Consider the following 15,763-nt stretch of genomic DNA (forward strand, 5'->3'; position numbering starts at 1 on the left):
CTCATGGTTTTGCTGTGTGGTAAAAAAAAACAGATGATAACTTGGGAAAAGTATTCTTTAAAATTTTGGTTTTAGTAAGCACTGGATTGAATCCTCATTTGAACATGTTTGTCTATATTGAAAGAAACCTGCTTTGGATGGGGAAAAAGAAACATTTGTTAAGCACTTTCTGTATACCAAACACTACGCTTGAATTTCACACATGCTTTCTTATTAATCATCATAGCAACTGTGCAAGATAGATAAGACTATTTTATAGAGAAGGAAACAGTGGTTCCGTGCAGCTAAGTAACTTTCTCAAGGTCTCAAGAATAAAAAGGATTCTAATTCCAATCTATCTAACTCCAAAATCCATACTCTTTTTAGTAAGCATTTCGATTATTTTTGAGGAAATTTTAGACAAGTACAGGTTTTTTGCTATCATAAAATTCTATAAACAGATACCATGGAATTACAGAATCTGAGGTCTAGAAAAGAACTTTCCATACCAACTCGTCCAACTCTTTTCAGATAAGACTGAAGCCCAGATACAGTTGTGGCTTACCTGAGGTCACACAAGGGTTCAGTGGCAATGCTAAAACCAAAACACTTCCATAAATTGATCAAATATAGAGCACCATTCTCTATTACAGTAAAAAGGCATGCGTTTTGAAGTCAGACAGACCAAGAATCTTTCTTCTGCTACTTACTAGTCTTAGTTTATTCAGCTGTATAATGTATGAGATTAAATAAGATAATAAATATGTAGACGATGCCTAACATATAGCAGATGTTTAACAAAATGGCAAATATTGTTATTAAACCTGAAGCAAAATACAACTTAAAAGGGGGTTTCCAAGTTGGAAGTAGATTGAGGAAATATCTCATCTAATCTCATTCTGCCTTGATATATGAAATGAGTATTTCTTGGCTCCTTTGTATCTTAATTGCTCTATACATTTGTTTTTAGGTCTCAGAGAATCAAAAATTAACATTAAGAGCAATCCCAAATTTCATTTGAGAAAATTGTTTCAATCCCCCCACCCCGACTCCAACACAGTACCAGCAAGCTTGCCTGAGTGACTCTGCACCCATAGAAGTGCTAAGAAAAGGCCAAAATAATCTATAGTGAGGGGGCAAAAGAAGACAAAAGAAGGGTAGATAAAAGCTGCACCATCTCTTTATGGGCATAAATATTTGATGGCAATTACAAAACATATTTCAATAGTAAGAGGAGAGGGGAGGGCAGTTACATGTTCTCAATTTAAATCAGATCCAGTAATAGTAAAGTAAAAAATTAAATAGTGTCAATACATAGGTATAAAATGTGTTAGTCATTGTTCACATTTTATACTCAGGGATTTCTCTTAAAATTATCCTTATGAAGACCATACACTATCATTATACAGTGCTAATTCACCAGGCTCCATGAAGCTCAGCAATGTAGATGAAGGAGTGGAACTAAATGACATCACACAAATCTCATAAAAATGGTGAGTCTGTGGACTATACATAAGCTCTAAGCTGAGTTTAAATACACTCTGCATATGAACTAACCACCACATCTGAAAGTGGATTGAATGCCCACATGGGGATCTACAGAAGCCCTCTGCACCAGACACACCAAGGGCAGAGAGGTAGCATTCATAACAGTCAACAATTTATCATGCTTTCACTTGCATGCTTTTGTGCATGAAGGCACCAGGATCTAGAGACGCACTGTGATCAGGGAGCATGGGAAGTCACTCAGCGAGAGCAGACACTTTTGGGTACCTTCGTGATCAGCCAAACACTAGCTGCAGGCCACAGGGTTGATGGAGCCATCTGACTTCCACTGCTTACTTCCCTGCTTGAGGAGCTCCGCTTTCTGATGGAAACAGAGGCATGAAGGACAATATTGGGATCCACCTATACCATGAAAAGAAGTACGCATTGTTAAACTCACAGTCTGAAAGTTCACCCTCTTCAACACACTCACCCAAAATGGGTTATCCTAAGACATTATGTTTCTGATTGAGAAGGTCTCTTTGGAAACAATAGTGCTCAATTCCATTTAATTCAATTCAATTAATATTTGTTGTGCATCAGCTCTGATATGCAAGGCACTAGACTGTGTGGTGTGGGATATGATACAGTATTTTTCCTGCCCTAGAGAAACTTGTAACAGAAGAGTCAATAACACACACACACACACACACACACACACACACACACGGGCAGAAATAATGGATTGCAGAATGGGGACATCAAAGGAGAGCAGTTAAAAGGCTCCACAATCTCCTTAGAATAAAGGGATATGAGTTGAGAATTTAGTGATAGTTGTGAGGATGGATAGGAGGGGACCAACTGGTAACACACAGTATCTGTGCTTCCCATATTTGTTATCAGATTACATACATCAAACATATGATATACCTTCTAGCGTTTCTCACCCAGACTTGATTGTAAAATTAATAGACATTCACATCACCTGTATATCACTAAATATTTAGTAAACTTTCCACTAACTTATATGATCACTTTTCCTGAGTAATCATACTAAATTTTTAAGTACCAATATTTGTTTGTATAGGATTATGGGAATATGTCAGTTTTGCTTTAAGCCAAATAAATGATGGTGCTTCAATAACAATTTAAGTTATTTTCTAACACTAGAAAGCATATTCTAAATCTGTGCTAATACTAGATATTTGTTGAGTAGCAACTGATTCTTAAAATACAAAAATTAAATGACAATTTAAAAGGTAATATTTACAAATGCAATCAGGCAATAGCAAAAGGGTATAGCTAATATATTTGACAATTATTCTATAATGGAAGATAGTTACTCCTCAAGAGAATAAAATGTCTTCTGAGTCCCATAAGTGAAAATAAAATTTTAAAAATACAGCAACCACACGACATAACCAGATTTGACTTGCAGCTCTTTGTGTATTCCCCAGTTAGCCAGTAGTGGCTGGATTCTGGAGGGGAATCCCCCACAGTTTCTGAACAATGATAAACTATATTCTACTAATCCACCCGCCACAGGACTCAGCATTTAAAGTAGCACTCTTACTCAACCTCCTAACTCCAAGTTGCCATCACACTCCAAACTCTCCTCTGCAACTGGGAAGAAGATTGTTTTGACTGGAATTAGTCAGACAGAAGAACCGTACTGCCAACTGCTTCTTTGTACAGCACCTGCTGCCAGCGCCTAAATTCTTGTTATCTCCACAACATGGTTTAATCTTTTAACAGTTGGCTTATTGGTGAAGAGCGAAGGGGTCCTTTGTGTCTGTCTTCGGTTGGCACCTAGTATTAACACCATGCTGTTCTTCGAGAGATATTTTGCTGGACAGTTCCCAAGTGATTCTACATAGACCAGACACAGCCAGACCCACTCACTCAGCTTCATTGCCTGTTATTAAAAGAAAAAAATCTTGCCAAGAGAGGGGTTCTGATACGTTTAAAATTGACAATAGCCATTAAATTTCAATTTGTGACTTCACCTTCTTTTCTCTTTTTAGTTTAATTGGATAGTTTAGTTTAATTGGATAGTTTAGATTTAATTGGACATTTATGAAGGTGGGGAAAATAAAAACTGAAAACTGCAATTCATAAAAGTGCTCTGACAACCTGCAACATGGTATACATGTGTGTGCTTGCACATACACACGTATGCATATAACAGCATTTATGTTGAGACTGTTTTCTAAATACATACCATCACATATGTCATTAGGAAACTGCTTCTTTGTTTTGAATCTCTCTCTCTTGCCATAGATCGATACATAGATAGATAGATAGATAGATAGATAGATAGATAGATAGATAGATGTATCTCCCTCTAAATGACCATTATGATTTTGGTTGTCTGAATAAACTGTGCTGATATGGAAGCTGCCAGTGATTTAAAAAATGATGCATGCATTTTCTGGGCCAATTAAAACTTCTTGTTTAATTTTCTTTTTCCAAATCACTAGTGAAGGTGGAGTAGCCTTCAATGTTCCTGTGAAAATTCAAAATAATAAGAGAACCACTTATGGTCTTACTTATAGATCTACTGAGGAATAAGATGTAAAACAATGAAATTTTTCTTGAAAAGAGAAGCTCTTTATTCTGAACAAATTTTTTTCTTTACTACATAGAAATTTTTCATTTTTGATAGTGAATTTAGGGCCAAATTAAAAAAATGATACACAAATTAAAATCACAACTATAAGAAATGCTATAACATCTCTTTCCTCACGTCCCTGATGTTCATTCTTATTGCTTTCATTCTCTAAAACTATAGCTGATCAATACACCCACCTCAAAGGCCAAGACCTGGAGAAGTCGAAAGGCAGAAAATATAAGTGAGTACATAATTATGCAATCAAACATGTAAGATGTAAATATGCAGTCCTCCAATAGGTTCCAAATATTGGTCTAAAAATAAGGAAGGGATTCAGGATTTTATTAAAGTTCACTGTCTCATTCTAATGGCAACCAGTTCAAAATTAAAAATAAAATTTTGTATTTTCCTCAGTATCAATTATTTGTAGAAAACATTATTTTTCTTTTTTTTTTAAATTTTTTTTTCAACGTTTATTTATTTTTGGGACAGAGAGAGACAGAGCATGAATGGGGGAGGGGCAGAGAGAGAGGGAGACACAGAATCGGAAACAGGCTCCAGGCTCTGAGCCATCAGCCCAGAGCCCGACGCGGGGCTCGAACTCACGGGCCGCGAGATCGTGACCTGGCTGAAGTCGGACGCTTAACCGACTGCGCCACCCAGGCGCCCCGAAAACATTATTTTTCAAGGACTTGCTCTGCAAAGAAATAGGGCAGTAAAAAAAAAGTGTTCATTTTTTCCCCCAGCCTCCTTGTGACATATAGAATAATTTATTCTGTTAGCATCCATGACTGCTGATTCATAAGTTGTAAGTTTATAACTTGTAACTAGTATGCCACAATTCTAAATTCATAATTTGGCATTGTTCTCACTATTTCCCCCAAAGGTTGCCACTAATGTCTTACTAAAGTCTGATTATACCAAAAGGCTAGGATCAAAATATGTTTCCTTTCCATTTTGGCGGAATATATTACCTGCCAAATACTGGAGTCCATTTTTTCTGCTACTTTTTCCCACGTTCAGGTATTACTAAAACTATTCCTCTCATGAAATGTTTCGTTTTTTCTTTTATATTGACTACCATGAAGTTTAAATCTCATCCAGTGCATGGAAATATTCAATTTTATTGCCCTTAAACTGAAGCAATATAAAAATGTTGTCAAGTTAGGTAACAATAGAGAACTGTTGAAAGATGTATTTGCCAAACTGTCAATTTGTGGTAGATTCCAAATCTTTTGAAATGGATAAAAGAGCAACAGGTTGTAATTGTCAGGGTTATATCTATCTCCCACATTACTAATAGGGATTATATGTTCCAAATTTTTCTCCGTAGGAAAGGTTTTACTTGTCAATAAGAGATTTAAAAGAACAGTGAGGGGTTGGGCACTGGTATCTCTTTCTCAAGCCAATTTTAAAACGTATGCATCAAGAATATCGGCTTTTGCCTCCCTCTCTCTACCCCTGTTGTAATCCTCTTAGTGTCTTCTTTACCACAATGAGCATCAAGAGTCTACAATAAAAGGCCCTATGGATATCTATCACCTCTGCTAGAATCCCTCTTTAAAAGTGCTCCATTTCAGGTTATTAAATTACTATTTCCAATGCACTGATCACCTCTCTGTATATAACTGGAGATGCTTTTCTGAAAGGATTGTAAGATTTCATAGCTAAGGGAGTGACATTTTTCTTTGAAAGCTTCTTTTTTACTAGCCAGTTTATCAAATTGTTGCTTTCTTATACTACTATTTTGGTTGGACTAAAATTTTATTCAAAACCAATTTCTTCTTCTAAAAATATGATAGTGTACAAACTTTTATTTAAGATGAGTTTTCTCTTTTTCACTGAATCATTAAAACCAGCTAATAATGACGAAATAAGTGGATTGTTATTCTCTCATTTTTCAACATTATAAAATATAGTTATCTTTTCAAGTCCTACACTGGCATAAAATCAAAAAAAAAAAAGAAGCCTCCTTTGAGTTCTTTTCCTCTGATAGCTCTTTGATATCCTTTTCTTTTTTTTTTTTTCAGATTTGAGCTGGTTTCTGTTGAATGAGTTAATTAACCAGTGAATTCAATTCCATCTAGCTAACTCTGAACATCTAGATATTGCAGTAATGACAAGGATGACCAGGATGCCCTTTGCCCTTGAGAAAGATCTATTCCAGCAGGGAGGATAAAAAAAAAAAAGGACCTCTTGAGTTATTCCTAACACAACATTAAATCAGATCTTGCCTGTGTTTGAATATTTCCAATGGCTCCTTGCTTTCTACAGATCAATATCCAGAATCTCTAACAATGAATTTAAGACTCTTCATGATCTGATTAGATTCTCAGTGGAATCTAGCATTCTTCCTTTTCTTCCCCAATGTGACCTGATATGTGTTCATATCATACTTGGAGCACTAGTTGACTTTGAACTATGCAAAAAATGCTTGATAGGAACAGCATCAAGTTCAAACTCATTATGAGTGGCATAGAATGGATGCAACAAGGATGTGAGTCCAGAAACATCATATCTAGTGTGGAGATGAAGGTCAGTAAAGAAAGATTTCATGAAACAGGCACAAATCAGGTAAGACTAGAATGATAGGCAGAATTTCAGGAAGCCTTTAAAGAATGCCAGCTGTATGTCAGACACTGTGTTAGAAAATGGCATAAGGATGTTAAAGAAGGCTGGTGGGTAGTGACAAAGAAAGAGAGGTTGAATTCCAGGGATCCACATGGGCCTAATAACAGAAATCGTGCAGTACTTTCAGAAAACAACAAATGAACAATCGGGCTTGGATAACACATGAGGAACATATTAGCAAATATTGAGCCTTGAAAGATAGGTGTAGCTAAATTTTAAAAATCATTCATCAAAAATGTATTGTGCACCTGCCTTACATTCAAAATCTGTCCTAGAATTCACAAATACAAAGATGAGTGAGACATAGTGTCTGTGCCCAAAAAATTCTCAATTTAGTGTAAGAGAAAGGAATAAAAACAAATGACTATACCAAAACACAACTCTAAAGACAAAAAGGAAGTTCAATAATATGAGGTTCATTCTTGCTGGAGGACCTGAGAAAACTTCTTGGAAGAAGAGGGAGTTGAATAAAGCCTTAAAAAAGCAAGGAATGGTAATGGTGTAGTGGTGGGGGGACGTATATCCGAGGCAAACAACACACGCCATGATACAAGAGTACCAAAGTGAGAAACATATTATGGGGCACAATATATTAGCTCTAACTGTAGTTTCGGGTACAAAGATCAAGAAGAGAAGATTGAAGAGAAGATTGGGAAGGCAAGTTGAGAGTAGAGGTGGATTAGAGGAGATCCATGGAGATCAATGAAGGCCTGATAAGGATTTGGAATTTCAGTAGGCAACTGCCAGGGATACAAGTTTTTTGAACACGAAATAATATCACAGCAAAAACCTAAAAAGCAATGCCAAGAGGATCAGAACTATGGTAAATAAATCAGATAAATATAAAATACAAAAGGCATTAATTCTTAGTTGCATTTATGTTCTACATTTGCTCAAAATCTAACAGGATTAGAAATACAGTTGACCCTGAATAACACAGACTTGAACTGCGTGGGTCCACTTACATGCGGTTCTTTGATATAGCAGAGTATTGTAAATGTATTTTCTCTTACACTATGATTTTCTTAATAACATTCTCTTTTTTCCAGCTTCCTGGAGATAATACAGTACGTATTGCATACAATATATAAAATACGTGTTTATAGACTTTATGTTATTGGTGAGGTTTCCAGTTAACCATAGGCTATTCACAGTTAAATTTGCAGGTAGTAAAAAATTAAATGTGGAGGGGTACCGGGGTGGCTCAGTCAGTTAAGCGTTCAACTCTGGCTCAGGTCATGATCTCATGATTTGTGGGTTTGAGCCCCATATCAGGCTCTGAGCTGTTGGCACAGAGCCCGGAGCCTGCTTCGGATCCTGTGTTTCCCTCTCTCTCTGACCCTCCCCTGCTCACGTTCTCTCTCTCTCTCTCTTTCAAAAACAATAAATAAAACATTAAAAAAATATATCTGTTAAAAGACCTTTCATAGCTCAGTTGGAGAAGAAAATTCTTTGCTGGCATGAGAAATTTCTAGGTGTAAATTAATACATAGACCTTTTGGATTGGACTGTCATGAGTGGGTTTCCAAAGAACTCTTATTCCTTAAATACATTGATCCACAGAGCAAATAGATAAAATCCTTGTTTAACAGCCATCTTAAAGTTTTTAAAACAATGCCAACTTATTAATACAGTAGATAGAAAGAAAATATGCTAAGCAATAGTACTTAAGTGACATAATCCAGGTAAAAATTTTTCTAGTAGGAATACTATATATTGGTTCAGTTTTAAAAGTGCTTAATTAACAGGAAATAGAGAATAATGCCCCAACATTTGTAAAATACTTGAAACTTCAAAAACTTTCACAAAATCCACTCAGTCACCATGTATCAAATGACAATCCACTACATAAAATACCTTCATTAAGTATAATAAATAATTCTGACCTTGTTCTGTAGGAAATGGTTCTCCAAGTCCACCTTTTCAAATTGATCAGGTATCTGTTGACTGGTACCATTGAAATTAACTGGGAATCCTTCACAAACTTCCCAACTAAGAAAAGTAAAATATTTATTTTTGTTAAAATAATATGTACTTAATTACAATACTCTTTAATCTACTAGTATAATAACTTATATGTCTTATACTCTACAGGGGAGAGAAAAACAAATGTTTAGTCCATAATCTTTTTAAACAGAAATTTGTAATGTGTTTTGTTATCCATACCTGGGAAAAGGGAGACTTAAAGTTTGTATCTTGCAATTATTTATGATACTGAGGGATCCCACACCTAATTAATGATTAATAGAACAGAGAAATAAAAAAAATGATTTTTAATCTTACAGAATCACTCACAGTGGGCACCATCTTCACTGTTAAATTTTATTCTAAATACAATGGACTATGAATAATAACAGATTTTTTTATACTTAGCGTGGATGTGTAAAGCACATTATTTTGGTAATTTTTAGACAGTCTTAAGAGGCAGCACAGTCTAATGAGCACATGGACAAGCCACAAACTGGAGTAACTGGGTTTCATTCTTACTTCAGCCATTCTTATTTTAAAAGTAAACCAAACCTAATTCTAAAGAAAATTATCAGGCTCAACACTGATATGTTAAGATACATCACATAGCATGTTATTCAACAGAAACCAGTTCTGGGGCTGTTAATAGTATTTTTTCCAATACCCTGAGAACTATAAATTAGAGTATGATTATTAAGACTTCAAATAATGCACATTAGAGTATAGAAAGAAAATTCAAATGGAATCCAAAAATTATGTAAATTGTCTTCAAATAAGTTTGCTTTCAGTAAGGGCAGTTTCATATTGTTATGCTTAGTGACCTAGATCTAACTTAAAAACCACTCAATACAACAGTACTCATTGCACCCAGGGAAGGGAAATTAAGAAGGAATACATGAATTAAAAATTAAACTCCTTGCTAAAACCTGAAGGGAAAGGGTCTGGGCAAATTTAGTAGCTTGGGGAAAGATTGTGGCACAAGAAATAAATCTTATAAATGGAAATGCTTATAAAAAGAAATGCCGATACGTTATTTTCTATCTATAAAGAAAAAGAAGACAAAACAGATTCTAATCTTGCCTGGAAAGTGCAGGCAGTCACTGGGGGATAGAGTTGTTTAAACAACCAAAGAAGACCAAAGAATTCATCTTTGTAGACATGTTTAGCAGTAGGTTGACACTAGCTGGATTGAGTGACCTCATCAGACTGCTTCTGGTTCTCTGGATTTTCCCTCTATAACCTTTTCACCTGTATATTAAGGACACTATAATTTGTTAAATTACAAAATATAAAATATAGATGGGACCTGACAGAGAGATCACCTAATCTAACACACTATCAGTGTCAAATACAGTAGCCACTCATCATATAATTTAGGGGCACCTGGGTGGCTCAGTCAGTTAAGCATAGGACTCTTGGTTTCAGCTCAGGTCATGATTTCACGGTTTGTGGGATCAAGCTCTGCATCAGGCTCTGTGCTGACAGCATGGAACCCACTTGGTATTCTCTCTCTCCTCTCTCCCCTCTTTCTCTGCCCCTCCCTTCTAATAATGAATAAATAAATATTAAACATTTTTAATCAGTATAATTTAAACAAAATTAAAAATTCAGTCACATTAGTGACATTTTAAGTGCTCAATAATTACAACATATGCTTCTATCATCATAGCAAGTTCTATTGGACAGTGCTAGACAGTGGGTAAGCCCTCAGTTCTTTTTTTTTTTTTAATGTTTATTTATTTATTTTGAGAGACAGCATGAACAGAGAAAGGGCAGAGAGAGGGGGGGAGAGAGAGAATACCAGCATGACTAGCACAGAGCCCAATGTGGGGCTCAATCACATGAAACATGAGATCATGACTTGAGCCAAAATCAAGAATCTGTCACCAAACTGAGCCACCCCAAGCCCACAGTTCTTAAAAAAGACAATCTGTTTTAGAATCCTGGCTCTACCATGTACCAATGTGTGAATGGACAAATTACTCTGCCTCTCTGTGCCTCAGTTTCTGTCTCTATAAAATGGAGTAATAGTGAGATAAGGTAATGATGGTATTAAAATAATTGTTTTGAGGATTAAATAAATCCTTACCCAATTCATTTAGAACTGTGGTCAACACTTAGTAAATACTGGGTTTTATTATATATAGATAAGAAGCTGACACCCACCCGCCCATGTACAATCATGAACAGAGATGGGGCTAGAAGCTCAAATCTTCTACCTCCTGTGTTGCCACCACCCCATCATTTCTCTAGCATATTGCTTCTGTTCTCAATTGCTTCTGTTCTCATCATCATCAAATGAGATGCTTAAATACGAACACTCCCACAAGAAAACATATTATTTAATATTTTAATGATTCCATTCAAAACTCTTAATTTAGAAACCACTAAAAACAGTTTTTACATTTCAAATAAAATTGTTACCTCTGCAAAGCAGAAACTATAGTCCGCTCATTGCTTCATATGGTTTTTTAAAACTTAAGAAAAGTTACTGATAAGTCTTTTTAGACATGAGCTCATTACATCATGTAATAAGTCAAAAAAATACACAATTGCTTATTAAGACAATTAGACAACGTCTTTCAGTGTTTCAATCTCTCACTCTGGGAAATCTGAATTAGGTAATACAGACTACTTTAACCAGGCACATGTTAATTTACTTGTCACATCCAGGTAGCAGAACAGCATTAGGATCCAAGAAGGTTTTATATGCAACTGTAATGCCATCTCTGTCAAATGCAGTCACTTGGTCAAAGGTCAGACTCAAAACAGGGTTTAGTGGAGATCTGAAAAATGGAAAAAAAAAACATCAAAGTGATCTGCAAATTTATACAAACACTGAAATTTGAGCACAACTAAACAATAAAACCTACAATATCAGTGAGTAATAAAGTCCAGAAAAGTGAATTTCCTATTATAAAGCACTACAGTTGATATCTTATACTGATACCTGAAATGCACATTTTAGTTTATTTGGCTGATAATATGTCAAGGACAGTTGCAACACATGTAATTTTTAAAAATAATTTCAATAATAAAAGCAAAGTATTTAGTTGAGAAAAACAAGCAATTATCGTTCACACAATGCAACACACCATTAATATTCTCTGGAGAAGATAATTAAATGAATTCTTGATATTTGGCTATGAACTACTATTTTTTATAAGCACACTAAATGCTAGGCTGATTTCATTTTCCATATTACATACTGTTAGTTATTTTGTTTTAGAGTAATTTAATTATAAGAGAATTAAAATCAAATGAGAAACGTCTTAAATAAAAACAATGGCAACTGGCATTATGTCATCCATGAGCCATTTTTGTCTCAATTGGTGACAAAGACTTGATATTTAACTTCATAATTATAGGACTCAACCGCATCACCTGTGTAGGGTTGTCAAAAATTTTTAAATTGAATCTAATCGTGAGAAAACATGCAGATAAATCCAGAATGTGGAACATCCTACAAGAATAGTGCCTGAACTCTTCAAAAAAAAAAAAAAAATTCAATGTCATGAAAAGCAAAACAAAGGTGAGAGAATATTCTAGATTAAAGAGAACTAGAGAAAATAACTAGACGCTATGTATGAATCTTATTGGGATCCTGGACCACAAAAAACTCTAAAGCACATTTTGGGTAGATTAAACATAGATTGCATATTAGATGAATTACATAATTGCTGACTGTGCTAGTTATTACTATGTGGTGACATAAAAGAACATTGTATTATTCTTCAGTTACATGACTGGGAGCATTTATGAGTGAAACTTTAATGGTTGTCTGGAAATAATCTCAAACCTCTCAAAAGAGAGAGAAGGGAGATATAAAAGGTTAAAACTAATGTGGCAACTTTTTAAACTCGTGAACCCAGGTGAAGGATATATATGTATTCATTGTACTATTTTTCAAGTTTTCTGTAGACTGCATCTTGTCCAAAATAAAAATTGGGAGAAAACAATAATTACAAGACTCAAAATAAAAGCAGATACTGGCAAAATCATCTTTTTATAAATCAGCAAACTAACTCCACATATCAACATATATTAGACACATTAGCATTACTGTCTAAAAATGAATTTCATTTACTTAGTCCATATTGCACATTGTCTTAATATATTTCAAACTAGATCTAGGAAATAACTCTTAGACATAAATTTTAGAAATTCCAATAGTAGCACAATGCTACAATTGTTCCCTAGTGCTTTATATTGGTATCAAAACCAGAAAAAAATATTATCCTATTAAAATAACAATGACATATAAACAAATATACACTTATGAGTTCTTCCAGCTACCATCCTCAGGTGATTTTAGGGTATTCTAGATACTTTGAATTTTACTAGTTATTCTATAAATATGATTCAATTAACCAAGAACAAGTGTGCTGGTTGATCTTATTAAAATAACAAACATCATTAAAAACACCAAAATTAGTCATTGTTTTCAGTTTAATAATACTACTTAAGAAGAAATTATTAGACATACATTTTAGTAAAGCCTTTCCTTGTCATTGGAAGAGCTTGCTAAATTATTCACGAATCCTGGACACTATAAAATTCATCGCTGTTCTATCATTGTAAAAAAACAATTCTAATGTGTAATTAAATTATATTTTGAAATCTGTCTATGGAAGAAAACATCACTCCTTACATATATTTTTAATTCTATACACTACACAGCATAAGAAATTATTAAGCATTTTAATTTTACTCTACTAGGAGAGAAGAAATAGAATTTCATAATATGCTACCCACAACTAATGCAACCAACTTCTTCCAAAACCTTCATGAATTTCTGGGTAGATTTATTTCAGTATTTGCAATTTTGACTATTAGAATATATAGCAAACCCAATCAGCTCCTAGTCTGTCTACGCTATTGTTATTATAATTAATATATGATCAATTACACCTGATAGGAAAAATTATTTTCCTCTATTTCCCTTATTCAAATAAGTAAAGGCTTAAAATTTTTTTAAATAGGCAGAAAAGTGTGTTTAAGTTTCCTGACAAGCAGTTTCAGAGTTCATCTGGATGTGTCCTGTCAAAATATGCATAAATTTCTAAGATATTCCACACAACAGCCCAGCTCATCAGTGCCTGTAGACTGCAGCCTTTTTCTTTTTCCAGAAACACAGATAATTTTATGCAGGAATTTACCAATCTACAAAAATTTACACAATGCTCAGCAATAACCAGTAATTATTGTGGGATAATGTAAGGCGCTTTTGAGGAATATAACTTTGATAGGATAGGGCTTACAAGCTTTACCAATTTATCTTTAGCTGTCCTGTCATTGGTGCTTAAAAGGTTAAGACTTTATTTGTGAAAACATAGAGAGATAGTGGGGAATCATGTTGTCCACAGCTTCATAAATCTTGCTTAAGATCCTTTTCAATTACCATCCATTTCTCCTTTAAAAAGGGACAAAAAAATAGAGGAGTGGAAGCAGGTCAGGGCAGTGTGCGACAATGACAGTGTGATGGGCTTGGGCCCCCCGTGGCGTTTCCATCTGCTATCATTAAGGTGACTACTCAGACATGAACAAATCCCGCTTGCTGTGCTGACAGGCAGACTTCAAGAACTATGACAAGGCATTAAGACAGAAAGTCAGAGAGAGAGAGAGAGAGAGAGAGAGAGAGGGAGAGAGAGAGAGAGAGAGGGAGAGAGATGTCATATCTCACAAACAATACTGTCTCACAAAAAACACCCCGGAAATTTTATTGGAATGCATAATTTCAAAAAAAAATTCACAAAGGGTAGTACTTGGCTTCTCAACTCCCCTTTTAAATTAGCTTGCCCCTGGGAAGATTGAGGACAGACAGAAAATAAACACCTTGTTCCTACCTGTATGCTTTACCGTAAGAGACCCAAATTTTTTGTTCATTCTTCAGCAAAAGTGGATTCTTAATTTCTTGACCATGCTCATCAAAAAGCCGGATTGAAGAAAAATTGAGGCCTAGTGGGTTGGTGGGAGATCCTTGAAGCCTCTGATGGATCTTGAGAAGTAACTGGTGGTGGGGGAAAATAATGAAGAAGGAGAAGGAGAAGAAGGAGAAGGAGAAGGAGAAGGAGAAGGAGAAGAAGAAGAAGAAGAAGAAGAAGAAGAAGAAGAAATAATGTAAAATGTGAACATATATAATAAACTGTCTGTACTCTGTAACAAATGAATCCAAACAAATGATAATTAAATTCATATAGAATGTTAAAAGAAGTGTGAAATGATGGCAATATTTAGCTCAGTGTAAAGTAACAAAATGAGCAGGGGCTTTTAACCAGCAGGGGGTGCCACAGGCTTGTGATTGAGCTCTGACCCTTTGGCACAGGGACTGAAAGCAGATGTGACAGTCTTACAGAAAGAGCAGTTAGCTTCTACACATGGTAACAGTCCTCTTTGATAAGGGTTATGCTTTTCTTGTGTGAGCTGCACATTTTGTTAGGCTCCTTCCAGAGCATGTTTAAGTTTACAACCAGCAACCTCCCCCTTCCCAACTAACCTCCGGTAACCAATGGTAGAACAAGTCACCACTTAAGGATTGCAGAAATAAACATGGTTTTCAAGCTATGTTGATTCACTTAGACGAACCCTTCTTGAATGTAGTTTAATTAAGAGCCTTTCAAAAGCTTGTGAGCTGCTTCAATTATGAAAATGTTTTCAAGTTGTGAGTAAGCCATAATTGAAATGTGAAGTATGAAATGCTGCCATTTTACATTTTAAAAAATAGCATTGCCAATGTTTGCTTCTGTCGTACGCTCCGGGTTGCTAAATTATCAAGATATTTCTAATTTAAGGCACACTTTAAATGAAAGTAATTCTAACTAACTGTGTTGCACATGGAATTTTAAAGGACATTTTTCCTTATCCATCAACTTTGTTTGATTGTTTAAGCTCTTTCCTGCTCTGCACCCCACACTATCCATCATTCTATTCTCCCTGGAGCCTTCTGTCACAGGCTTCCTTTTCTTCTCTCCCTTGTCAGTTCTTATGTCTCTCAGTTTCTTGTTACTCTGTAATCTCGGCAGGGAGGCAGATATATTTGTGGCCTTTTCTTGCCTAGCTGCTGTTCAGGGTGTTTTTTGGTCTTTCTAT

The 15,763-nt window shown here is 35.2% G+C and overlaps 1 protein-coding gene across 2 annotated transcripts in view; it reads right to left on the minus strand.

Annotated features, from left to right (window-relative positions):
* DCDC1 (doublecortin domain containing 1) overlaps positions 1 to 15,763 on the minus strand; it is a 491,420-nt gene that overhangs the window by 218,890 nt on the left and 256,767 nt on the right. For both annotated transcript variants that reach the window (XM_047878425.1, XM_047878424.1), the window contains exons 13-16: positions 14,521 to 14,684; positions 11,335 to 11,460; positions 8,593 to 8,698; positions 1,753 to 1,887 (exon numbers count right to left, since the gene is read on the minus strand). In XM_047878425.1, the coding sequence (XP_047734381.1) occupies positions 1,753 to 1,887; positions 8,593 to 8,698; positions 11,335 to 11,460; positions 14,521 to 14,684 (531 nt within the window). The remainder of the gene's footprint in view (positions 1 to 1,752; positions 1,888 to 8,592; positions 8,699 to 11,334; positions 11,461 to 14,520; positions 14,685 to 15,763) is intronic.

The sequence above is a fragment of the Prionailurus viverrinus genome, chromosome D1, assembly GCF_022837055.1.
Source record: "Prionailurus viverrinus isolate Anna chromosome D1, UM_Priviv_1.0, whole genome shotgun sequence".
Taxonomy (NCBI): Eukaryota; Metazoa; Chordata; class Mammalia; order Carnivora; family Felidae; genus Prionailurus; species Prionailurus viverrinus.